The sequence below is a fragment of the Helianthus annuus genome, chromosome 2 (assembly GCF_002127325.2).
Source record: "Helianthus annuus cultivar XRQ/B chromosome 2, HanXRQr2.0-SUNRISE, whole genome shotgun sequence".
Taxonomy (NCBI): domain Eukaryota; kingdom Viridiplantae; phylum Streptophyta; class Magnoliopsida; order Asterales; family Asteraceae; genus Helianthus; species Helianthus annuus.
Window position 1 is genome coordinate 33171392 of NC_035434.2, and position 27506 is coordinate 33198897.

The 27506-nt window shown below is 36.6% G+C and overlaps 2 protein-coding genes across 2 annotated transcripts in view; one reads left to right on the forward strand and one right to left on the reverse strand.

The window, feature by feature from the left end:
- The first annotated feature begins 3312 nt into the window (after positions 1–3312).
- On the forward strand, positions 3313–4272 carry LOC110913797 (probable carboxylesterase 12). The gene has a single exon (XM_022158620.2). The coding sequence runs from the start codon at positions 3313–3315 to the stop codon at positions 4270–4272; it is 960 nt and encodes a 319-aa protein (XP_022014312.1).
- A 1891-nt stretch (positions 4273–6163) lies between these two features.
- Positions 6164–27506, reverse strand: part of LOC110913805 (probable carbohydrate esterase At4g34215) — a 31897-nt gene continuing 10554 nt past the window's right edge. Inside the window, exon 2 of the mRNA XM_022158626.2 lies at positions 6164–6533. Coding sequence (XP_022014318.1) covers positions 6315–6533 — 219 coding nt within the window. The 3' untranslated portion in view covers positions 6164–6314. The remainder of the gene's footprint in view (positions 6534–27506) is intronic.

Here is a 27506-nt window from a genome sequence, read left to right on the forward strand (position 1 = left end):
TGAAAGGGGGCGGTGGAGGAGGGATGAACGGCAAACTACGCAATACTCCAGTGACCTAATTCAAACTTTTCAAAAATGCCAAAAATACCCCTCCGCGTTTTTAAGCCTTAAAAAATCTAATCTAATCTAAGCCCTTGATTAAGTTAATCTAAGGGTGTTCCCCTGTTCCCCACTTTTTTGTTGTTCCCCAATGAACCTCACACTATCATCTTATTTATATATAAAAACATTAGCTGATGGAATTACAATTGACGTATATGATTTAAGTGAATTTTAAGTTTTTAGATTTAGTATATTTGTAGCTTTTATTTATTATATACTTGATTAATTAATTAATTATGAGGGCATCATGAAAGTCTTTCGAATCACAGGAAGGTTTTTTTCTTATTAACAGAAAATTTGAATTTTAAAACAAGTTTTTGGATAAATTACACTTTTCGTCCTTTATGTTTGTATCGGATTGCAACGGATGACCTTTAACTTCAATAATTACACTCACGGTCCTTTATTTGGAAAACTCATTACACCCTACGTCCTTTAGTCCTAACATTGTTAAAATTTTCAGTTAAGTATGGCACATGCCATGCACATGAGGGCATTTACGTCTTTTTACCCTCAATCTCTCTAAAACACCATTCCCTAACCATAAAAACTCTGTCATCCTTCCCTTGACCCCATAGCCAGCCATTAGCTAAGTCAAAAAGGAGCTCCAACCACCATAAAATTCTACTCCATTCACTCGTAATCCTTAAAACATCCTTAAAAAAATGTGGCAAAACCAATACAAAGCAAAGAAACACAATCCTGAACCTTGATTTTTGTAACATCACCTGTATAGTAAAACACAACCTCTAATATCACATTTTTTTACCCAAATTGTGAATCACCAGTAACAACAAACAAAGCAGAGTTTTTTAAGACTTTCCAACAACAAAGAAATACAATCCATGAGTTTTAATTTTTGTAATTTTGGCACTATGCCTACGATTATGGTAAACACAACCTCAACATTTCAAATTTTGACCCAAATCGTGAATCAAATCATCAACATAACTCGGAATCTATCGCCGGACGCACGGTTTGATTCAGATCTGCCCACGGAAGTCACCACTGCCGCCGCCTTCAATCTCCAGAAGAGGGTTAACCATCGATCAGATCTGCCCTTATCAAGGTCATCCATTGCAATCCGATACAAACATAAAGGACGAAAAATGTAATTTATCCCAAGTTTTTAGTAGATTTTATGAAAAAATAGTTTTTTTTTAAGATTCTAAAAAATAGTTCTTTTAGATTCTAAAAAAAACAAGTTATGTGAAATACCAAGTACTAGGATTAAGGCCATGGGGTATGGAGCTTGGGTTGGGGCGTGGGTTGGCTGAAAACGCCCAAGTCACCACCCCGGGGGCTTGGGTTGGGCGTGGGTTTTGGGCGTGGCCCCCATTGGTGTGGGTTTGAAGCCGGGCGTGGGGCGGGCTAGTAAGTGACATGGCAGACTCTCAATGACCAAACCAAACTCATGCCCCCCAACCCAAGCCCCACCATACCCCGTGGGCGTGGGTTTGAGTGGTGGGGGGGGGGGGGGGGGGGGCTCTCATTCCACGTGTCAACCAATGCCCCAACCCAAGCCCCACCATACCTCATGGTCTAAACTAATAATTATTTAATGAATTAGATTTATCCAATGAGGTTAGGAGTGAGAAACACATAAATCTTTAAAAACACCATTTTGGTAAATATTTTTCCAACAACACCATTTTTTTTTAGTAAATACTTTTACCACAAATACAATGGGGTAGGCTAAATGTACCCCTCTTGTTACTTTTTATACCCCCTTTCCATAAAATCATATTAAAACATGTAATATTTACCCCCTATACAAATCATCATTTTAAAAAATATTCTTTTTGTTACAAAACAAATTCAAAAGTGTAAAAAAAAAAGATTACATACGTTTTTTTAAATATTTGATTCTTAATTTTTATTTAAATCATATTTTTAAAAAGTTTTCATATATTGTTTCTAAAGACACTTTCTCAAATAGTATTTTGATTATGTTTTCTTATTGAACATCTTTACAAATAAATAATAACATTTTTTCTTATAAAAATAATAAAAAAGGTTTTGAACTTTCTTTTTTAAAAAAAAAATCTATATTATGTTTTCCTCGTCTAGTTTGTATTTTAAAGGTCTTACTTTTATCTTTTTAATACTTTAGACGTGTTTATAATATAATTAACAATTCTTATGTATCAAAAAAACTAAAAAAAAAATCTTTTAAAATAGCGTTTACAGCCCTAGCACATATTAATTATTCAAACCATCTATGTAAGTGAACAAATAAACAATAGATACTAAAATTATTTTATCAAACTATAAATTAACAATCTATAAAAAATCAAATTTAATTAGTGTAAAAAGTATGTTATAAACAAGTTAAAACCAGTTTAAGACTTGGATCGAAGTGAACACTTTTCTAAAGCAAAGCAAAACAAATGGATAGGTTTGATTCACAATTATTTTTCTCTTCTTCATTTAAAAAATATATTAAACTAGTTGAATTCGAAAATACATGTGGATTTTTTTGTAATCAAAAGTAGGGCATTTGAAACCAAAAGTCACGTAAAAGCATAAACTTAATTACGAATAATCATCGATTTTTGACCACGCATCAGATACTCACTTCAAGTCGTTCCAAAATAAAAAAAACATTTTAAAATATTAAAAATAATAAGTATAAGACATTTAAAATACAAACTAGACGAGAAAAAAAATATATATAATGTAGACTTTTATCAAAAATAAAATTCAAATCTTTTTTATTATTGTTTTTATATGCAAAAGGTTATTAGTAATTTGTAAAGATGTGCAATAAAAGAAAACATTATCAAAATACTATTTGAGAAAGTGTAAAAAATATCTGAAAACTTTTAAAAAATAACGTTTTTTAAATAAACATAAAAAATAAACAATTAAAAAATGTCTATAATATATTTTTACGCTTTTAAATTTGTTTTGTAACAAAAAAGAATAATTTTAAAAAATATGACTTGTTTAGGGGTAAATATGACAAGTTTAAATATGATTTTATGGAAAGTGGGTATAAAAAGTAACAAGAGGGGGTACATTTAGTAGCCCCAATACAATACAAGAAAAAACTCTAAAAAATGGTCGTTTCATTGAAATAAGTGCCACATAAATTCAATATAGCCGACAAAAAAACAAAAATGGTCCTTTCATTGAAATAAGTGTCATTAAATTCAGTATCACTGAATTCAATTATAAAAAAGATCATTCAACAAACAGCATCCAAAAATGGACTCATCATCCGATCAAATCATCAGAGAAATTCCCGGATTCATCCGAATTTACAAAGATGGCCGGTGCCAAAAACTCACCGGTAACGACACCGTTCCCACCGGCGTGGATCCTGATAACGGCGTCCAATCAAAAGACGTCGTTATCCAACCGGAGACCCCCCTCTCCGTTAGGCTTTACATTCCTAAACCCCAAAATCCACCGGTCAAAAAACTCCCCTTGTTAATCTACTATCATGGCGGCGGATTCATCATCGAATCCGCAGCCTCACCGCTTTACCATAACTTCTTAAACCTCATCGCGGCGGAATCCGGCGCCGTCATAGTCTCTGTCGACTATCGGAGGGCGCCGGAGCATCCGGTTCCCGCCTGCTTCGACGACTCATGGGAAGCAATCAAGTGGGTCGGGCAACACGTCGACGGGAATGGACCCGAGCCATGGCTTAACGAGTTAGCCGATCATGGAAACATGTTTTTCGCCGGGGACAGTGCGGGCGCTAATATTGCGCACCATATGGCAATCCGGGTCGGGTCGGAAAACCTGACTCGGAGCGTAAGACTTAAGGGTGTCGTCCTGCTCCACCCGTATTTTTGGGGGAGCGAACGGGTGGGATCAGAACCTGAGGACAACCCAGTGAGTGCAATGGTGGGCGAGATATGGAAGCTCGCCCACCCGGGAACAAGCGGGGTGGATGACCCACTTATTAACCCGGCTATGGATCCGAAAGTTTCGGATCTTGGATGCTCCAAGGTACTTGTTTTTGTTGCTGAGAAGGATCTTTTGAAGGATAGGGGATATTATTACAAGGACATTTTGGGTAAAAATGGGTGGAATGGAGATATAGAGATTATTGAGGATAAAGGGGTTGAACATGTGTTTTTCCTATTCCACCCTTCTCTTGATAGTGCTTGTACCCTACGCAAGAGAATTGGTACCTTCATAAACGGTCATGATTAATGTTGTTCTAGTCAGACATGGTGCGTTGATAAGGTGCAGACATTAAAATATTTGGAAATATATCGGTTTGTCTTTAAAATAAAATAACTATTTCATATAAGATGATGTTGTTTGGAGATGTTCATTTTTCTTTTGATAATATATTGAAGATGGTTTAGTGTTATTGCAGGCACTAACTTAAAATAAAGAACTAAGGTTGCTAAACTAATAATATATTTATAAAAAAAGATCTTAGTTTAATGTTCACTTCAGAGTTTAGTCTCCAAACAATAAAAGTAACTTCTGGTGATGTCGAAAACCAAATCAATAAAATTTGACAAATTTTGTGTTAAGTTTAAGCGTATCATTATAAACATACTGATACAAATTAAATAAAAATTGTACTCGTATAAAGTCGTTGGCGAATTAATGTCAACGATCATTGAAGCTCTTGAAACATCTAAGATGCCCGCTCGATCATGCTTTTCTTCATTTCTAATCTACCTATCAATAAAGAAATCAATTGATGTGACTTGTTTATCAAATAGGTCGACTCAAAGACAAAGACGATTTGTTTAAAAAATAGGTTGATCTGTTAACCCCTTTAAGGTTTATTTTGAAAATTGTTAAAATTTAAAGTTAAGTGTTTTAATTTTTTCTTCCAACTATTCTATATACTAACAAAACAAATTGTGAATAATTGCAAATATCTATTTGTTTCATTTTGACTTTTTTTTTATAATTATAGAGCTACAATATTAATATTATTTAACTAATTTATTTTTCTAACCCTAAACTTTAATAAAGTTATTAAATGACCTTGAGCTCTAATATTTATAAACGATTTACGTATACCCGTGATTTTTAATATATTTATTATACGAAAGTTTAATAATAATCTGCATTCTATAAATGATTTACGTTTCAACTCCAAACTTAATAGAGTTATCATACTTCCCTTAAAGTTTAATAAAGTTATTTTTTTAACAAATGTTTATTCTTTTATCTTTTTTATAAGTTTGATTCTTTTCTATTTTGCCTATCATTTATTTAACTTAATCGTGTTGCTCGCTTATTTTTACCGTCGTTTAAACTAAAATTAACTTTTAACTCTAGACATGTTTACTTAACCGCGTTGATTGCTTATTTTTGGTTTTTAGCGTCGTTTAGGTTAAAGCCTGCATGGTCGATAATAACTCATCGACATATCATGATCTGGGTATTCTTAATCTTAGTTTCATGTTTCTTTATAAAACCATGTCCAATTCTCGGCTCATAAGTGTTAAGGAATCTCTTACTTTTACGCGTCCGGTTTACCCACTTATGGTCTTATGTGGTTGAAACTTACTCGTTGGATGTCCATTACCGGAAAACTAACCTCTAACAATTTAAACACCCTATTTATTATTTTGAGTTAAATGCTATTATAGTCTTTGTGGTTTGGGCCATTTTGCCAGTTTAGTCCAAAGGTTTCATTTTTCACCTGTGGGTCCAAAAAGGTTTCACCGTTGCCATTTTAGTCCACTGGGTTAACTTCATCCATTTTTTTGTTAACGAGAATGGCAATTCGGTCATTTTATATGTAATTCTGTTAACTAGAAGGACAATTCGGCCATATAAAACGACCGAATTTCCATTCTCGTAACATAAATAATGGATGAAGTTAACCCAGTAGACTAAAATGGCAACGGTGAAACCTTTTTAGACCCACAGGCAAAAAATGAAACATTTGAACTAAACTGGCAAAGTAGCCCAAATGACGAAGAATAAAATGGGATTTAACTCTATTATTTTTTTAGAGTACATTATATATTGGGTATCAAATGCACTATTTACTATATTGTGAGTTTTACTTTTGCCATCCCTAATGAACCGAACTTGTCTAGGCTTAATGTGAACGATAAGCTCAATCTAAAAAGATAATTCATCATATCACAATAACAAAACCTTGTCCATTATCATATATTAGATCTTTACAATTCATGGTTTTACTATTTTTATTTATTCAGCAAGATGACGATAGATGAGAAAATCCATATGGAACTATTTCTCAATTCTTTTTGTTAAACAATAGCTTCATGATTGGGGTCAACAATTTGAAGGAAGGCATTGGTTAACATCTTGCCAAGAGACACTTGTGCTGGTGTGGTGAGGTGCAACCTTTCTGGTTCCTGCATGCTTAGGCCCATTGCATCAACAGTCCTTAAATTTACAAGCTTCAATCTTAATTGGGCTTCTCTCATCATGTTTGTGTAATTTCCTGATATAGACGCCAGTGCCACCTACAATTAACAATACCAAAGTTTTTTTTTATTTTATTTGAGTCGGGGAAAATCACAAACATTGACCAATGAAAATATACCAAAATAAACATTGACAAATTATAGGGTTTTATTTCACGAATTTTGATTGTTTTCATCGATTAAAACATGACACTTGCCATCTCTAGGCTCACTGGATAAGAGACTTAACTAACATAAGACACCAGTGGGCGGCACAAGTTACGTATGATGATGACCCATTGGGCATCATTTACGTCGGATCAATCAATTGCGTGACATGTGGCTTGTTGGCAAATTTACTCACGATGCTGCCCCTTTGGCCAACGCAATTTACGTCACTTACTCCTCTTCGCTCTTCAACAACCAAAGCCAGACATGGGGCATGGACGGACACATTTAACGCTAAAAATATAAATTTAGGATTTACAAATATATTAAAATCATAATTTTTTTAACAACATACATATCTTATCTCTACTTTGTTTGACACGTACTCTCAAGTGAATACCTTTTTAAACCACAGTAACCCACCTATATTAACCGGTATTCGCCACCTTCATTTCGAGTTTTTTATTGACATATCGTTAAAAATAAGTACAAAATTTGAAAATAAACGTTCCAATTTAGATGAGAAAGACAATAAAAAGTAGGTTTAATAAAGGGTCCTAATATTAATATATGGCAAAAACTTATTTACACATGGTGTATACGGGCCGTATACAGTTATACGACCCGTATAGAATGAAATAAAACTAACAAAGTCTGTGCCAGCAGACTTTGTCAGTTTTTTACATTCCATACGGGCCGTATAACTGTATACGGTCCGTATACACCATGTGTAAATAATTTGCCTGGTCGTATACAGTGGATACGAACGATGTATACGGGCCGTATAACTGTATACGGCCCGTATGAAAAAAAAATTAGATTTTACCCAAAGTAAGGTGTCAATCACACGAGACATTTTACAGTCGTTAGGTGGTCAAATCTTTCTAAAAGTAGAAAAAAATAAAACTTTAACAAGTAACAAAGATTGAAGAACAAAAAAACGTGTCGTATGACTGTAATAAAAAGGAAGGGTGAGGCATTTGATGAGAGTTGTAAGGAGAAGCGTTTTAATCACTTGTTTTCAACGGGGATGTAATGCAATGATTCTGCTAGTGGTCGGGCTTACAATGCTTACACAGGGTGATTAACAACGTTGATATGAACACAAACCAACTGCTTTGTCTTGAGTCGTCGGGAAAACTTTTTCCTCGGGAGGGTGAGTAGTATGAGTCTGAGTCCATTGTGGTTCGTGAATGTTTCGAATCATCAAAGAAGACGTGTCGGGTTCTACTAGAAGAGTATCAGGATTTTGTTGGTTTGTTTCCAGGTAGGGTTTAGAATGTTTGAATTATTCTTGGTTCAATACCAACTCTTCTGAAAGACAAGAATACAACGTTCATGTATCACAAGGAATGACCGATCTAAGGCAGAGAACCTGATTTAGATACACAAATTCATCACTGGTTTCTACAGCACAAGCACATACACAATTTGTTGGAAGAACCTGACACGTCTTCTGCTAGTTACTCTTTTCTTCGATTTCAACAAATCTTTCAAGGTCTTAAGTGATGGACAATTGGTTAAAAGATGTATAAGAGTTTGTATAGAGATCTTTACGTACAAATTTGCATCATCTTTACGGTTACAAATGAAGTATTAAAAGATGTTAGTTTCTTGACAATATGGTTTCTCGACAAATGAAGTATTATCTGTCCTTGCTGCCTCTTCGGTTGGTAAAAGACATATCTAATACAGGATCTTTTAGAGAAGCATCGGGATTCAAGGGTTTATGAGTAAAAGATGGTAGTTTCTTGACAGTATGGTTTCTCGACAAATGAAGTATTATCTGTCCTTGCTGCCTCTTCGGTTGGTAAAAGACATAGGATGGTTTCTAATACAGGCTCTTTGTCAGTTGTGGTTGATTTATAGGAGGAGGTTATGAAACGAATATATGTTTATGCGAATTCCCAACATCCTTGCTTTATTCTCTTTAATCTATTAGAACGATCCTTGTTTTGTCACGTACATGCGTTTAATTCCCAACATCCTTATTGTATCAGACTCTCTCCCCTTCTTTTCTCTCTCTGACAACCTAGACCTAAACCACCGCAATCCACCACGTTCTGCGAAAAAAAACATCATATGTTCATTATTGTTCTTGAAGATGAAGATGAAGTTGAAGAAACGAGGGTTTATTCTCTTTAATCTATTAGAACGATCCTTGACTTGAATTTGTGGATTTCGGTTGGGTCAGAAAAACTTAACAAGAGAAACAACTAAAAAAATACAATTGATTACTCGGTCGAATAACGGGTCCGTTAAAGTTGAGCTTCCTGATGCAATTTTCACAGTGGTACCAATGTCCTACTACTACAATCCTTCCAACGCCTGATTCCGATACAACCCTTGATGTTGAAAGCGGTTTTACCTCATGAAAAGGAAAGAAAGAAATTTTTTTAGAGAAGCGTTGGGATTAACGGTTTATGAATGAAAGAGTTAACATTCTGATTCAGATTCAGGAAGCAGATGTTTAGTAGTGTTTGAGAAACTAACAAGGTAAACCTGAATTTTCAAAATTTTAGACACTTACTTGAACCGTTAGTAATGCTAGATGTCATTTTGGCTGAACCACAACCTATTACAGCACTGTATGAACCTGTGTTTTGAAAATAGGCTTTGTTCTTCGTTTATTGGATCGTTCTAATAGATTAAAGAGGTTTTTACCATTTTTTTACCATGCGTATACGGGTCGTATACGGTTTATACGGCCGTATATGATTGGTAAAAAAATTTTTTACCGATCGTATACTATGTATACGATGATTGTATACGGGTCATATATTGTTATACGGCCCGTATACTATGGGTAAAAAAATGGTAAAAATTGGTTTATTCTCTTTAATCTATTAGAACGATCCTTGTCTTGAGAACCTGATTCTGATTTAAACAATGGAATTTGTGGATCAACAGAAATAACTGAAAATAACTCGCCATTCTCTTGCACCTGTATTCGTTGATTGTGGATTTAACTTGCAAGAATTGTGTCCGTCGCATGGACTCAGACTCATACTACTAGCAGAAGAACCCGACACGTCTTCTGTGATGATTCGAAACATTCACGAACCACAATGGACTCAGACTCATACTACTAGCAGAAGAACCCGACACGTCTTCTGTGATGATTCGAAACATTCACGAACCACAATGGACTCAGACTCATACTACTAGCAGAAGAACCCGACACGTCTTCTGTGATGATTAGAACGATCCTTGTTTTGTCACATACATGGAAAAACAAGGACCATTCACCTCTTTCAACCTACCAAAACACCAAAATCCGTACCGGTGATTGTTTATCCATAATATTCTTCATAGCCATATTCCCGCTCACAAGTTGTTGATACATATCGTCCGTTCAAGTTGAGCTTCCTGATACATATCGTTTGTAAGAAACTTTTCGTGCACTGAACCTTCAGTTGTGTACCCTTCAATCTTCTTGAGTATTTTTCTAACTTTATGCTTGCATCCACCACAGTGAATATTAACTTTGAGTGAAAGAGTTTGGAAACCGGACGGAATCTACGAAGAAACTGTTGGAATTTGTGGATTTCGGTTGGTTCAGAAACTTAACAAGAGAAGCAACTTAAAAAATACAATTGATTTCTCTTCCGGTTACCAGGCCTATCATCTCCGTCTACGTTTGGGTTCCTCAACGAAGAACCATCAGCCATTATCAGCACTTTTTCCTTTGGTTTCTGGTTGATTTTCAGGGTGAGGGTTTTGAATTGATTCCTACGCTCAAGTTTCAACTACTGGAGTGAAATATTTGTTGGAATTTGTGGATTAACAGAAATAACTGAATACAGCCGGTCAAATCACACACTATATAAAGTGTAAAGTTATCGTGTGTTGTAGTTTGGAAAGATGACCGAAGAGAGATCTGAATCAAGATTTACGTCAGATGTCCAAGTTTGATCACATTTGACTTTGTTCTTCGTTTTTTGGATCGTTGTAATAGATTAAACAGAGTAAACCATTTTTTACCCTGTTTATACGGGCCGTATACTATTATACGGCCCGTATACACCATGTGAAAAAAATTTACTGGGTCATTTTTTACCCTTTAAATACGGGTCGTATACTATTATACGGCCGTATACAGCATGTGAAAATTTTTTTACCGATCGTATACTATAGGAGAGTTGATGAAAGTTAACTAGACCCCTCAAGTTGTTATTCATAACAACTAAGCGTCTGGAGAAGAGTATGTTGATATAGGAGAGTTGATGCAGTTTTCCAAGCATTTTATCGTGTGTTGTAATTTTAATGAAGCAATGAAGATTGAATATGCAAACCGCATCCGTCTTCTGTTATGATTCGAAACATTCCGAATAACAAGCAGAAGAACCCGACACATCTTCTATGATGATTCGAAACATTCCGAATAACTAGCAGAACCCGACACGTCTTCATAGCCATATTCCCACTCACAAGTTGTTGATCTTTGGGTGGTGATTTACTCCCGAATAAACCATGCCCACCATGACCAGAATAGATAAACGTATCACTCGATCCACTTACATTCGAATAACGCTGAGAATCCACAACGCTTATGGCCAGATGCTTTCCTTCATTCTCGGGAAAATCAATGCCTGCTTGTTTTATTATCACGAAAGTACTGAACAACCAAGATAGGCACAATAACAACAGCTTTCCATGATTTGGAGACTGATCGGAATCGAATAAGTGATTTTACTGGAAGCCGTTTGATTATTTCCTCTTGGATCTCGAAAGGCACGTTGTCTGACATCTTGATTTTGATTACCAACTCACCATAACAATTTCTAGGGTTTTGAAAATTTGGGGATTTTAGGTGGAACGATGTACCGTCATTTTCACTTTTGTAGGAGGGGGTGTAAAAACACTAGTAGAAGAACCCGACACGTCTTTATGTTACGGAGAATGTTCTAGAAATTGAAGGAAAAGGAACAGATTTGTTGAAATCGAATTTGACAACTATGACAGCTTATTAAAAGTAGTAATCACCTCCAATCATTTCTTGATAATGTAAAACAAACGTGATTCATATACACAACAGTCTCTTTGCTTCGTCCACTAGAACTATTTGTGTATGCATTCTTTTGGTAGTTAACAACGCTAATTAGAAAAAAATCTGTAAAATTAATCATATCGATTGCTATAACAGGATGGATGTGACACACACAGATATATAAGCTGTCACAGTTGTCAAGACTGTTTGTCGGGTTTCCAATGCTCACACAGGGTGATAAACAACGCTGATACGAACACATGTGTTTCGAAATAGGCTTTGCTCTTGGTTTAATGAAGTTACACGTAACATCTAGTTATATTCAGATTTAAACAATGCCCGCCTCAACTGAGATAACGGACATCCATCAAGCTCAAAAAGAAAACTTGTGTTTCCCATAGTCACAAAAGATTGCGGTTTGTATTTCGCATAGCCACCGTTTCCATAGTAAAAAACAGTTGGGTTTGCACATTCAATCTTCATTACTTCATTAAAATACCACTAGTAGAAGAACCTGACACGTCTTCATGTTACGGAGAATGTTCTAGAAATTGAAGGAAAATGAAAAGATTTCTTGAAATCGAATTTGACAACTATGACAACTTATTAAAAGTAGCAGATCACCTCCAATCATTTCCTGGTCAAATCACACGCTATAAAGCTTAAAGTTATCGTGTGTTGTAGTTTAGAAAGATGACCGAATAGAGATCTGAATAACAAACTGTGGAGAACTTGTTTGTGTCGGGTTCTTCTGCTAGTTACTCGATCAACGGACTGATCGGTAACGTTACTCTACTTGTGCTCCGATTTAAGCGGAGTGTTTCCATCAACGTTTGTTAAAGGCGATGAAGAGTTTAGAAACCCTAGAATGACCGTGTTTTTACTGGAAAAAACGTGATACTTGAAAAAACATCCTTATATACGGCCCGTATACAGTTATACGGCCCGTATACATTTGGTAACATCAAAAACCTACCAAAATAATTCCATTGAGCCGTATACATTTTACAAATCGTATAGACATGTATACGGCTCGTATAACTATATACGGGCCATATATAGTAAAATCAAAAAAACATTCTCTGCGCATTTTCCTATTCAAAAACATTCTATACGGGCTGTATATTTTGTATACGGCCCGTATACACTAGGGATGTGAAAATAAGATATAAGGGGTGTGGGAACAAGACACCCCTTAATAAATTGTTGATGGTCCATTATTTGTTTTAATAAATCTGCTTCGGCCTACATTTGCAAATTATATAATTATTACAATTACAATGGAATTGAATTTATAAATCAAAGTTCAAAATTTATTTAAAAAATATAGTTGGAGGGAAATTTTGAAATTTGAACTTTTAAAAATATTACTATAATAAAATATTACAAATATTGTAGTTTATAATTTATAAAGAAAAAAATGTTCAGATAGTCCCTGTGGTTTGCTCATTTTTCACCTTTAGTCTCTAACTTTCTAAATTTACAGCTATAGTCCCCAACTTTTGTAATTTCGTTCCCGGATAGTCCCTGGCGCGGATGGGGGTTACTTTTTAGTGTTAAGTGGATGTGAAATTACTAAAATGTCATTGTTATTAAAGATAAACGAAAAAGAGATGGTCCACCCCTCATCTTCTTCTCCCCCATCTCTCTCTCTAACCCGCCACCACCACTTCCTCCACCTCCACCATCAAATCTTGTTTTCGGTACTTGGTACCATTTCTTCATCTCTAATTTGATGGCAGATTATTTGGTTTTGTTTTTTGTCTTTTGCTTTTTGTTGCGAACGACTTTAAAAAAAGGGGAATTGGCCTGTAATAATCCCACCTAGACCTTATTGACCATTAATAATCCCACCTCAGAATATTCCCCCCACCAGTCCCACCTTTCACCTATTTTTCCTACAATGGTCCCCCGTTAAAAAAACTTAACGGAGTTAAGCTTTTTTCCAAATTACAAACAGATTTTTTAGGGCTTTTGATCAGAACGATGATACGAGTCCATTGATGTAAAACTTACTTCGAAATGGTGCTCCAAGTGACTTGATTTTGGTTAACTGAAAATTTAAACACCCGAATTGAAGCGCCGTTTTCATCGTTTGGAGCACCGTTTCGAGGCAAGTTTTACATCAATGGACTCGTATCGTCGTTCTAATCAAAAACCCTAAAAAATCTGTTTGTAATTTGGAAAAAAGCTTAACTCCGTTAAGCTCTTTTAACGGGGGACCATTGTAGGAAAAATAGGTGAAAGGTGGGACTGGTGGGGGGAATATTCTGAGGTGGGATTATTAATGGCCAATAAGGTTTAGATGGGATTATTACAGGCCAATTTTCCTAAAAAAATTGTGCAATCATGGTATGAACGAATTGTAAGATGTTAATCAATAGTATTAATCTGCATAATGCTCATTTGATTTAGTAATGTCTACTTAACCTTCGATTTGTTTTTTTGATCTGTTTCATAATCGATGGATTGTCTGCAATTAAAAACTTATGTACTTCATTAGATGATCTAATTTATTGTTAGAGCTAGTGTTTTATTAAGTAGATGTAATAATTTCAAATTGGAAGATAAGATATGTATAAATGTATTTATTAGAAGGCAATAATGAGGGATGAAGGTGGTGGTGGTGATGGTGGAGGTGGTGGTGGTGGGTTAGAGTGAGAGAGGGGGGGGGGAGGGGGAGATGAGGGGTGGGCCATCTCTTTTTGGTTTATTTTTAATAACAAGAGCATTTTAGTAATTTCACATCCACTTAACAACAAAAACTAATCCCCATCCGTGCCAGGGACTATCCGGGAACGAAATTGCAAAAGTTGGAGACTATATCTGTAATTTTAGAAAGTTAGGGACTAAAGGTGAAAAATGGGCAAACCACATGAACTATCCGGGCATTTTTCTCATTTATAAATAAAATGTTTGTTATATATATAATTTATATTTAAATTAATACACAACCCACCCACATGGCCATACTCACCCGCCACAACCTTACCTTTTTTTTCTGTTTGTCCACAAAAACAATTTTCTAAAAAGAGAAATTACAAAAATCGTCCTTTATGTATGCTATTTATTGCAAACTGTGTTCTTTATCTTTAACAAGGACAAAAATCGTACTCGATGTTTGCAAACCCTTGCACATTATGTCTTTTAGCCCTAAACCAGTTAGTTTTTATGGTTAAATATGACCAAATGGACCCCACATGAGGATGTTTTGGTCATTTTACCCTAAATAATAAAATAAATAATATATATATATATACACACACATTTATAAATACCTATACATACACTTAGTTAAACCCCTCTCTCTCTCTCTCTCTCTCTCTCACAACACACACACCACCCCTCTCTCAAAACACGCACACGAGCTCTCTGCCGGACCACCACCACCAGACCGACCACCACCGTCCGAGGCTACCCTCCCGGCTTGGGTCGTCTGTTACGTCCCCGCCACCATGTCGATTCTCAGCATCCTTCCGTCCTCAAAAGCATTCCCATTTCTAGTCCCCTATCTCCTCTTCTAAAACACAATGTCGGTAACCAAATTCAACGCCATGATATCGGGCATATTCCAGGTAGGCAGTGCGTACGAGTGGGTTGTCACGAAGAAATCCGGTAGGTCCTCCGAAGGTGATCTTGTTTCCTTAGTCGAGTCGAATGAGATCCAACAGGTTGGGTCGGAACCCGATCTCGAGAAACTCGAAGCCGAGTTGAAAGAAAAGGAGAAAAAGAAGAAGCATAATAGGATCTATACAAAGGAGTTGATGCTGGCGTTTCTGTTACTAACGGATTCTGCGAGAAGTCTTTTATGGGCTCAAGGTATCCATTTCTATTTCTTGTTGTTTCAAGGATTGTCGTTTTTACTCGTGGGTTTCGACTTGATCAGTGAGCAGAGAGGTGTAATCGTGAGATTCAATTTAGGGAAAATCCGAAATTAGGGTTTCTTTTTCTAGGGTGTTGTTGAGATTTTGTTGGATAGGTGGAGAGGGAGAGGCGACGGTGACATTCTCCGGCTGTCATGGCGGCGGGGGTGGTGGTGGTACCGTTGGTGGAGATGAGGAGGACTACTAGGGTTTTGGGGGCTAGGGTTTTAAGGTCAGGGAGGAGGTTATTTAGGTTAGGTCAGGGTGGTAGGTGGATGGTGGTGTTGGTGGTTGCAGGTGGGGTGTGGTGGCAGGTGGGTATTAGAGATGATTATTTATTGTAATATTTAAGGTAAAATGAGTAAAGTACCCTTGTGTGAGGTCCATTTAACCATAAAAGCTAACTAAGTTAGGACTAAAGGACATAATGTGAAAGGGTTTGCAAATATCGAGTACGGTTTTTGTACTTATTAAAGATAAAGGACATAGTTTGCAATAAGTAGCATACATAAAGGACGATTTTTGTAATTTACTCTTCTAAAAATGACTTTGAAAAACAAACAATACAACATAAGGAACACAAAAAATGACCTCGTGGCCTAAAAACGCATGCCAAAAGCACTTATTAGGGGTGTTCTTACTTAATAATTAATGCTAAAATGATAAAATTTATAATTACTTAGGCCAGGGGGTGTGGCCTCGCGCCACCCCGCCACATCACCAATTTTTGCGCCCTCCCCCACCCCCTGCTCGTTAACATAGGGGCGCTATCCCCTTGTCGCCAGAGTGCAAACGACCAATTTTTGGCATTCTCGAGGTAAATGGTCAACAAGACCGTTGGCAACGGTCGTTTAAAAAAAAATAATTCTAATATATATACAAACCTAAACACACACAAATCACAAACTAAAACACACACCAATCACAAACTAAAACACACAACAATCACAAAATTCTCTCCAATTAGTTTTAAAAATGTCATCTCACTCTTTATCTGATTCGTCCAGCTCTTCATCTGACGGTGTTTTCGACGATATGCTTATCGCAGTGACGCAGGAGGCGATTAATTATTTTCGAGAAGAAGCCCAATCATCTACATCGCGTACCAGACAAGCGCCTCTTGAACGAGATCGGTTAGGTGCTCATGAACGTTTAATGCACGATTATTTTTGTGAAAATCCGTTGTACGATGTTGCACAGTTTAGGCGTCGGTTACATATGAGCTGTCGTCTTTTCTTAAGAATTTCTAATGATCTTGCGGCAGATTTCCCTTTTTTCACACAAAAAGGAAGTCCTAGTCGCAAAATTGGTTTTTCTCGAATACAAAAGTGTATTGCTGCAATTAGGCCACTAGCGTACGACACATCGAGTGATGTGTGGGACGAATATTTAAGGATGTCGGCCAGAAGTTGTCGTGATTGTCATGAAAATTTCTGTGAATGTATTTTTTTTATTGTTATTGTTATTGTTATTATTATTATTGTTATTATTGTTATTATTATTATTATTATTATTATTGCTATTATTATTATTATTTATAGTTTATTAACACTATTATATTAGGTGTTAACTTTCATTACGGGAGGCGATATTTGAGGATGCCAACCGCTGCTGACGTTCCACTTTTATACAAGGCTCATCAGCGGATACACGAGTTTTCTAGGATGTTGGGTAGTCATGATTGCACACATTGGGAATAGGCGACATGTCCAACCGCTTGGAAAGGACAACACCAACGTGGTGACCACGATGGTCCTACTCTAATATTACAAGCGGCCGCGTCTCAAGATTTATGGATTTGGCATGTGTACTTTAGCATGGATGGTGCATGTTTACAATCTTCAAATCTTTTAGACGATGTCATAGATGGTGTTGCACCAGATACTTCATTCTATGCAAACGACATGGAGTATAAGTATAGGTACTATCTCACAGACGGCATTTATCCGGAGTGGGCGACGTTTGTGAAAACTCTTTCGTGTCCAGATGATGAGAAAAGAATGTATTACAAGAAGAAACAAGAGTTGGCAAGAAAAGATGTCGAGCGGGCTTTCGATGTATTAAAAAAGAGATGGTCTATCATTGCGCAGCCGTCGAGGATACTTGAAAAGAGTAAGATGAGAAATATCATGTATACGTGTATCATCTTGCATAACATGATATTGGAGGACTCGGGCAGAGCGTTTTGTGGAGAAAGTTATGATGAAGGTAACCAACCGACGAACCCACTACCCACAAACGCTAAAAAAGAAGTTATCCGAGCGAGGATACGTGACAGGTATAACAAATCTCAATAAAATTTATACTTAGTATGTTAATTATCCCATAAGAAAACCCTAATTGAGAAACCCAAGTAATTCTGCATAAACCCTAAAATTTCCGGAACAATCAGAATCAGGATCAGGGCCCCTAAAACTCAGGGGGGGTAAACCCTAGCTGATAATTATCCTCTGAATACGTTGTCTAAATTGAGTATTCTTAAACTGTCGACTCACCAGGCCTATACCAGTGACTAACCTACCCTACCTAAATGGACACCCCAGGCGATACGCGGCACGTGACACGGATTCTTCCGCGACTAGCGGGAGGCGCCAATTTTGGGTATAAATAGAGGGGCCTGGCACTTGCATTCTGTTGATTGTTCGACGTTAAAATTCAAAACATACTACGAGATATTAGCTGATTACTATAAAACACACACAAATCACGAAGTGCTGCCGCAACCAGGGTAATAACTCGATCGCTATTACGATTCAACGTTCGATCGATTATAACTATCCAACGATTGTTTGAGTGCTGCTCAAATTGAGTTTATACTTTGTTATTCATCGTGATTTCGACTTGAATATTTGAGTATCGTCTGAATCCGGACTATGCTCTGTTATTCGTTGTGAATCCGCTGAATATTTAAGTATTGCACTTTGTTAATCGTTGTGAGGGTTTAATCTCGTGAATTGTCGTAACTGTTGTATTAGTTACTAACCTGTTTGTGTGTGCATTGTTATTTAAATTAGGTTAATCAAGGCTAATCAGTAGGCTTATACTCTGCTCGTTAAATCTGCAATGTGAGTCATTCTCTTTTTATTAACTGTTTTACAATACTCCAAATTATTTTCCAAAGTTATAATTACAGGGATTAAGTCTTTGTAATCACCAAATTACAGCCAGTATGTGGGGTATTGTGCACATTACTACTATTTGTATCATTTTAGGTGAGCGGGCCTAAATCATGATATACACTATTAGGTAGTCGGACCTAAATAGTGATTTACGTCACTTGTGGGTGAACGGACCTAACTTTGATATGACCACAGTCACAGATCCGGTCGAGTGACAAGTACTGTGGGTAGTTGGTTGATATGGAAACATTGTAATCGCTCTTAATACTGTAAATTATAACAACGTGTCATTTTAGTAAAACTGAATGATTCACTCAGTATTTCCCTGCTGACAAAACCTTTTTCAAACATGTTTCAGGTGATCTGTTGTGAGCAAAGAAAAGTGCCGTGGAGCACTACAAGCTTAGAAAAGTGGCTCAATGTAAATAAATAAAGAAACATGTTTTGAGAAATAAAGATTTCCCCGGGAAATCACCTTATTGTAAATTATGGGATTTATCCCTATATTATATAAAACGAGCAGTTTTAATATTAAAAAGATCCTGTTTAAGAAAGCTTCCGCTGTCATTTAAATAGATACCACGGGATTTCCTGCCTCGCGGCTCTGGACCAGGTTAAACCGGGGCCAAGGGCCGTGACAGGAAAAGGTGGTATCAGAGCCACTGATTTAAGCTTACTATTGATTTTAGCCTATTGATTAATTCTAATTGTCATTCTGTGAATATATGTTTTATTAATTGATTAATTGTTGAGTTACAGTATGGGTAAACAAAAGCTTTCTGCTATCTACCACAAGTTAGATACTGCATCCACAGAAAAAGGAACCTCTTCCTCCAAATACCCAGTAGATCCGAAAGAAGGGATTTTTGTTCGAAAAGCACAATATGAGAATCCTCTCACCCCAGAGAAAAGAAATTCGATCATTAGGAAAAGCCAGAAACCCCAAGTCAAGAAAGTGAGGTTTAATCCAGAAATTCAGGAATTAGGCAATAATCCACCTTGGGAAGACCAATTAGATGAAAAATGGGCAAATCTGTATATGCTAGCTACCGTAGCGGAAAATGCAAACCTCTAAACTATCAATAAGCCTGGTCTAGAAGAAAACTACCATATAGTAAATAAATAAATCCTAGCGTGTTCTCTTTCCTGTTGTCTTTTGTACAAATTAGTATGCAATAAAACTGCAATGTTTATTTATAAAACTTTGTTCCAAAGTTTTAACTTAGCATTTTTGTGCATTTTGCATATATGCTATCCAACATGAATGAGATATCGGAAGCATTTCAGAATCTCAACCTCTACCCAGTACCAATTGAAATCTCCCACGACTTTACTGGTTATATTGCTGACATAGAGGAACCTCTGGAATTCCAAGCTCCACCGCTGGAAAAAGCAAAACCTAAAAAAAGAAGAAGATATGTAGGATGGAGGAAAGTGCGCAGGAGAAAGCCAGCCACTAGGAAACTCCCCAAAATAGAAAACCCCATAGACAAAGGAAAAGGACTCGAGACCGGAGAGAGCTCTAAGCCAGCAGAGATAGAAGTAAGGGAAAATTCTAAACAAAAAGGAATAGAAATTGGAGAAAGCTCTAGACAACCTGAAGAAATCATATTTCAAGACGAAATAGACCGTCTACTGGCAAATTGTGATGTCATCAGCCCTATTCACAATAATCTATATCCTTACCCAGCCGAAAACCAACTTCCTGTAAATCTGGAACCAGCTATTCCAGATCCACTAATCCACACTCGACCTTTAGGCCAAATGGAAGAATGGTGGAAGAACGACTGGCAATATCAAAACATGATAAACAGTCCTTATACTCTTCTCCCACAGTTTGATCCAGAACCTATCCCCAATCCTCCAATGAGCAACGAAAACTTAGCCGAACTTCGTCAGTTCCGTGAAGAGCTGATAGGTACAGGGAATAGGATCCGGGAAATGGGGGAACAAATCTCTTGGAAGTACGACGAGAGGGAGCGTCGCTACTAAAACTGCCAGTTGACTAAAGGATAGTAGGGTGGGAAGTGTGTCTGTATCATAATAGTAATAGTAATAGTAATAGTAATAGTTAAATCTAACTCTGTAAAATGGGAAATAAAACATTGTGAGATAAACAGTGTGTATGGATGCCTATATAATCTATAAAACAAAATAGAAGTCGAGACATCGACAATTTTGGTTATAGATATGTGTTGTAAGGTTTTATGTGTTTATGTGTAATTGCTTTGTTATATCTAACTAGCAATTATTTGACACTAATAATTTACACTTATACTAATTATCAGATGGAAAACGCTAGTAATGAACCAGTTAATGAAGAGAATCAATCTGAGCAAAATCAGGAAAACCAATACATGACTAGACAAGATATTGAAAATATCATCACTCAAGGGATAGCTAATGCTATTCCTGCAATCATGGTTGCTGCTCAGAAACCTGTTGAACCGCAACAAATCATTCCTAGTAAACGTACCCAGGAAGACAATTTTAGTCATAGTGTAAATGGAGGCGGCAATCATGACAATAATAATCCACGACAGGCTCCACCTCCTAAGAAAATGAAAGCTGCAACGCCTGGTTGCACTTACAAAGAATTTCTTGCTTGCAAACCTGCTGAATTTGCAGGTAACGAAGGAGCAACTGCAGTACTGCGTTGGTTAGAGAAAACCGAAGAAGTAATTGCAATAAGTAAATGTGCCGAAGAAGATCAAGTTATGTATGCGTCGAATTTGTTCAAAGAAGGGGCGTTAGAGTGGTGGAACACTGTATTGCAAGCAAAAGGAAGAAGGGTGGCCTATGCAATGAACTGGGAAGAATTTAAGAGTCTTGTAGAAAGAAAATTCTGTCCCGAATACGAAAAGGAACAAATGGCCAACAAGTTCCTGAGTCATCGTATGATAGGCGTAGATTGTCGGGGATATACTTCGACATTCTTCGAATATGCGAGAGTGGTACCTACCCTGGCTTCGCCAGAACCGGTACTCATTTCCCGCTACATTTGGGGATTAATTAGTGAAATCCGTAACATCGTTAAAGCTGCGAGACCTCGCACTATTGACGATGCTGTGGAATTAGCTAATACCCTAACTGATGAGCTGGTACGTGCAAGAGAAGAAGATCGAAAGAAGGAATTGGCCCAAAAGATTACCCAAGGATTTCGTGTGGGTAATAATAGCAATAAATTCAAGAAGAGAGGAACGAGGCAAGCTGCAAATCCGCCTTTTTGCAGAAATTGCAGAAAGAATCACTTTGGAAGGTGTAATGTGACCTGTAACTTTTGCAAAGCTATAGGACACCGGGAAGAAGAATGTAGAAGGAAAACAATAATTTGCTACAACTGTGGAGAACCTGGACATTTTCAAACAAAATGCCCTAAGCTAGCAAAACCAGCAGATAATAAAACTAAGATGGCCGACGGAGCTACCAAGAAGAATGCACGAGCATTCCAGCTAACCACTCAAGAAGCTGAACTCATCCCAGATGTGATAGCCGGTACGTTCCTAGTTCACGACGTGTTTGCAAAAGTATTATTTGACTCTGGTGCAAACCAAAGTTTTATCAATATTTCATTCTGCCAAGCTCTTAACTTACCCTTAACCGCCCTTAGACAGATTTTTACAGTCGAAACGGCAGATGGAAATTCTATTAACATAGATAAATTTTTGCAAGAAGGAAAAATAGAACTTGTAGGACATAAGTTCTCTGCAAACCTGTTACCTATGAAATTAGCCGGATTTGATGTAGTATTAGGAATGGATTGGTTAGTAGCCAACCATGCTCGAATCCTTTGTGATAAGAATTCCGTAGAAATCCGTACTCCCACAGGAGAGGTAATTTTAATTACAGGAGATAAACCTCGAAAGCCACTGAAATTCATTTCAGTAATGAAGTTGGCTAGTTATTCAAGAAAACAAGAAATGGTGTATATGATTTCTGTAATCATTAACACTAAAAGTAAGGAACTACAGGACATCCCTACCGTCTTAGAATACCCAGATGTCTTTCCAGAAGAATTACCTGGGTTACCACCCGATAGAGAAGTAGAGTTTAGAATTCATCTAATTCCAGGAACTACACCAATAGCCAAGGCACCTTATCGATTAGCACCCACCGAAATGCTAGAACTGAAAAAGCAGTTAGATGAATTACTAAGCAAAGGGTTTATACAACCTAGTTCATCCCCGTGGGGAGCCCCAGTATTGTTTGTTAAAAAGAAGGATGGATCGATGAGAATGTGTATCGATTATAGGGAACTAAATAAAGTTACAATTAAGAATCGATATCCATTACCTAGGATTGACGATCTTTTTGATCAACTTTAAGGCGCTAGATATTTTTCTAAGATAGACTTGCGCTCTGGATATCATCAATTGAAAGTACAAGAAGAAGACATACCTAAAACTGCTTTCAGAACTAGGTATGGTCATTATGAGTTTACAGTCATGCCCTTTGGACTAACAAATGCCCCAGCAGCATTTATGGACATGATGAATCGGATCTGTAAACCATACTTGGATAAATTTGTAATCGTATTCATCGACGATATACTTATTTATTCCAAAAGTCAGGAAGAACATTGCAAGCACCTGCATGCACTCTTAACGTTGTTAAGAAAGGAAAAGCTTTATGCCAAATTCTCAAAGTGTGAATTCTGGCTACAAGAAGTACAATTCTTAGGTCACATGGTGAATCACGAAGGAATTCATGTAGATCCTTCTAAAATAGAAGCAATCACCAAATGGAAGGTCCCGCAAACAGCTATGGAAATTAGAAGTTTTCTAGGCTTAGCTGGATACTACAGACGATTTATTAAGGATTTCTCTAAGATAGCTGTACCTTTGACTAAGCTGACCTGTAAAGCCGTTAAGTTTGAATGGGGACCTAGACAAGAAGAAGCTTTTAAAATTTTAAAGCACCGACTGACGAATGCTCCAATTTTAGCCTTACCCGAAGGAACAAAAGATTTTGAAGTATATTGTGATGCTTCAAAGTTAGGATTCGGATGTGTATTAATGCAACGCAAAAAGGTAATTGCGTATGCTTCCAGACAATTGAAGAAGCACGAGGAAAACTATACGACGCATGATTTAGAATTAGGATCTATAATTTTTGCCCTTAAGATTTGGAGACACTATCTGTACGGAAGTAAGTTTACTGTTTATACAGATCACAAAAGCTTAAGGTACATATTTGGGCAAAAAGAGTTAAATATGAGGCAAAGAAGATGGATGGAAATCTTAAGCGATTACGACTGTGATATTCAATATCACGAAGGAAAGGAAAACGTAGTCGCAGATGCCTTAAGTCGTAAGTATCAGGAGAAGCAAAAGCGAGTCCGTGCTCTTAGATTAAATCTACAAGTAGATTTAATGGAACAATTGAAGAAAGTTCAAGAAACAGCAATCAAGGACGATGCTGAAGAAATGAAAGGATATATAAAGGAACTGGAACAAGGAAGTGACGGAATTTGGAGATTCCACAAGAAACGAATTTGGGTACCTAAGCAAGGAGATTTAAGAAATAAGATTTTAGAAGAAGCTCATAAATCTAGGTATACCGTACATCCAGGAAACAATAAGATGTACGAAGATTTAAGAAACAATTTCTGGTGGATAGGAATGAAAAAGGATATAGCTGAATATGTATCTAAATGTCTTACTTGTTCACAAGTTAAAGCCGAACACCAGAAACCTTCAGGATTACTACAACAGCTAGAAATGCCTGTATGGAAATGGGAACTCATAACAATGGATTTTGTTACTAAGTTACCCAAAACCAGAAAAGGTAATGATGCGATTTGGGTAATCGTGGATCGATTAACCAAATCAGCTCATTTTCTACCAATAAAGGAAACTTTTAGCATAGAAAGGCTAGCCAAGTTATACGTAGATGAAGTAGTATCTTTACATGGAGTCCCACTCTCCATTGTATCGGACAGGGATAGTCGTTTTACTTCCCATTTCTGGACTAGTTTCCAGAAAGCAATGGGAACCTGACTAAATTTAAGTACTGCATATCATCCACAAACAGACGGACAAAGTGAAAGGACTATACAAACTTTGGAAGACATGCTTCGAGCATGTGTAATAGATTTTGGTGGTAATTGGGATAACCACTTACCCTTAATTGAATTCTCCTATAACAATAGTTATCATTCGAGCATCGAAGCTGCTCCATTCGAAGCACTGTATGGACGCAAGTGTAGAACCCCAGTTTGTTGGGCAGAAATAGGAGAAAGTCAATTATCAGGTCCAGAAATTGTGCAAGAAACTACGGACAAGATAACTCAAATCAAGGAAAGACTAAAAACTGCTAGAGATCGTCAGAAAAGCTATGCAGACAATCGCCGTAAGCCACTAGAATTTCAAGTAAGAGACAAGGTACTTTTGAAAGTCTCCCCTTGGAAAGGAGTAGTGCGATTCGGTAAGAAAGGAAAGCTGAGTCCAAGATATGTAGGACCATTTTCAGTAATACAACGAATAGGACCAGTTGCTTATCGCTTACAACTACCAGAAGAGCTAGCTGGATGTCACGACCCCCGACCCACCCTGGACGGAATCGGGTGCCGTGAGCAGTCCAGTGGTACCGGTGATTATTTTTATTTTGAAAAACATTGCAGCGGAAATTTCATCAGGACCGTGAGTTAGGAAAAATATCAGAGTTTATAAACACCGGATTTTATTTATTAAATAGATGGGATAAACCCATGTTTTACAAAGGTAGCTTTTAATATAAAAACGATATTTCTTAATTTGATTTAATTAATGAAATAAGCCACTTCTAGAAGTCCTTCAGTGCTGGATCTAATCCTTACTCTAATCTACTGTAATTACCTGAAACGCGTTTTAAAAAGGTTTTGTCAGCGGGAAATACTGAGTGAGTTCATTCAGGTTTTATACAAAAACATATTTGTTATAATTCACAGTATTAAGAGCGATTACAATGTTTCTATCAACCAATTATCAAGAATGGGTATTTGTCACTCGACCGGATCTGTGACTGTGGTCATACCACTATTGGGTCCCGTCGCCCCAACAGTGACGATTTACTCACACAGAGTAATAATCACTCACATAGAGTAATACTCACTCACATAGAGTGATAAAAACAGTAATGTGCACAATACCCCACATACCAGCTGTAATTTGGTGATTACAAAGACTTAATCCCTGTAATTATAACCTTGAAAATAACTTTGAAGTTTTGTAATACTTACACACAAACTGTGCGAAAACAGTTTAAAAAGAAGAATGACTCACATTATAAACATGCAGATTCATACGGCCAAAGTTTAGTCTACAGATAAGCCTTGATATATTGCAGATTTATACAGGCAAAGCTTAGCCTATTGATTTAGCCTTGTAACCTAGTGCACACGAACTAGGTAGGTAACTTAATACAACAATTACGATAACTCACGAGATCAAATTCTCACAACGAACGACAAAGTGCGATACTTAAACATCCATCGATTTAACGACGAACGACAAAGTATAACCCTAATGTGGGTGGCACTTAAACATCCATTGGATATATTGATCGGTCGGAAAATGAATCGTAATAGCGATCGAGTTAATACCCTGTATCGTAGCAGCACCCTGCTATACTAATTAATGATTCGCATGTGTGTGTGGTGGGGAGTATTTTCGGTAGTTAAACATATAGCTTAACAAAATGGAATACGTATTTGTGTAAAACCCAAATCAAACCTCAACGATAGTTACGAGATTCGAACCTTAACGAACTTCACAAAGTGTAGTCTTATTCAGACAGTACTTTGGCATCCGTTTAACGAACTCACAAAGTATAGTACTTTGGATTCCGTTTAACGAACTCACAAAGTATAATACTTTGGATTCCGTTAGTTGGTTCCTGAATCGACCGAACAGAATATCGTATCGGTGATTATTGGTTTAGAACACCAACGTATAGAGAGAAGAAGAAAAGAAATGAGCAAAGAAAAATGAATCCTAATCTTCTTATTTATAGCAAGCAAGCACCTCAACATATTTCTGTCGATGTGGGATAGTGACGTGCCTGCCTACCTGCTTGACATGCTAGCTAGCTTGCTTATATATATTAATTCAGCTGCTTCACTCGTTTTTCTCGTATAACTTTTAAAATATAACGTTTTATAAAACGACGAATATGTCTTTAGAATGAGCATATTTTTATCTACGTTTTAACCTAAGTTTCATTAAAAACGGAGTAAGGAAAAAAATAATATATTTTATTATTAATATTAAATGTTCTTATACGACCCCATATATATCTATTTTTAATAAACCTTACTTAGCTTAATTAATCTTGTTAGCTTAATTAATATTGATTAACTGATTAATTAATCATACTAAGTATTAATTTTAGCGATAGTTGTTACATCCTCCCCACCTTAATAAAATCTCGTCCTCGAGATTTGGACTATGATATTTTCTTGGGTTATGTTTCTTCTTCTAATTAAGAGAAACAATGTATCGCGGAATGGAATCAAAAGATATTTTGAGGGGTATGAATTTTAAAAATAGAAATGATTTATAGAAACAATTGGATTCAATATCCGAAATGAACTTACTTTGATCAATTAGGGGAGATTCTGAATTGATAAATATCTATTTGTGAATGGAAGTATGGAAAATGATTTGTCAATGATTATCCGAAAGTCAATATCGTTTACTTAAATGGTACTGGACAATAGAATTTAGTGTATCGTAATCTGAGTACATAATTGTACCAAGAATATGACAAATCAAACGAATGGCGTATGAATAGGGTTTAGCACAGGCTACAAATCTATTCGGACGCTGCAAAGGGTTTGTAAAGAATTCAATGATGACCGAATAAATTTATTGTTTTCGAATTTGAGAGTTTCAAGGAGGCTTTCTGGATATTT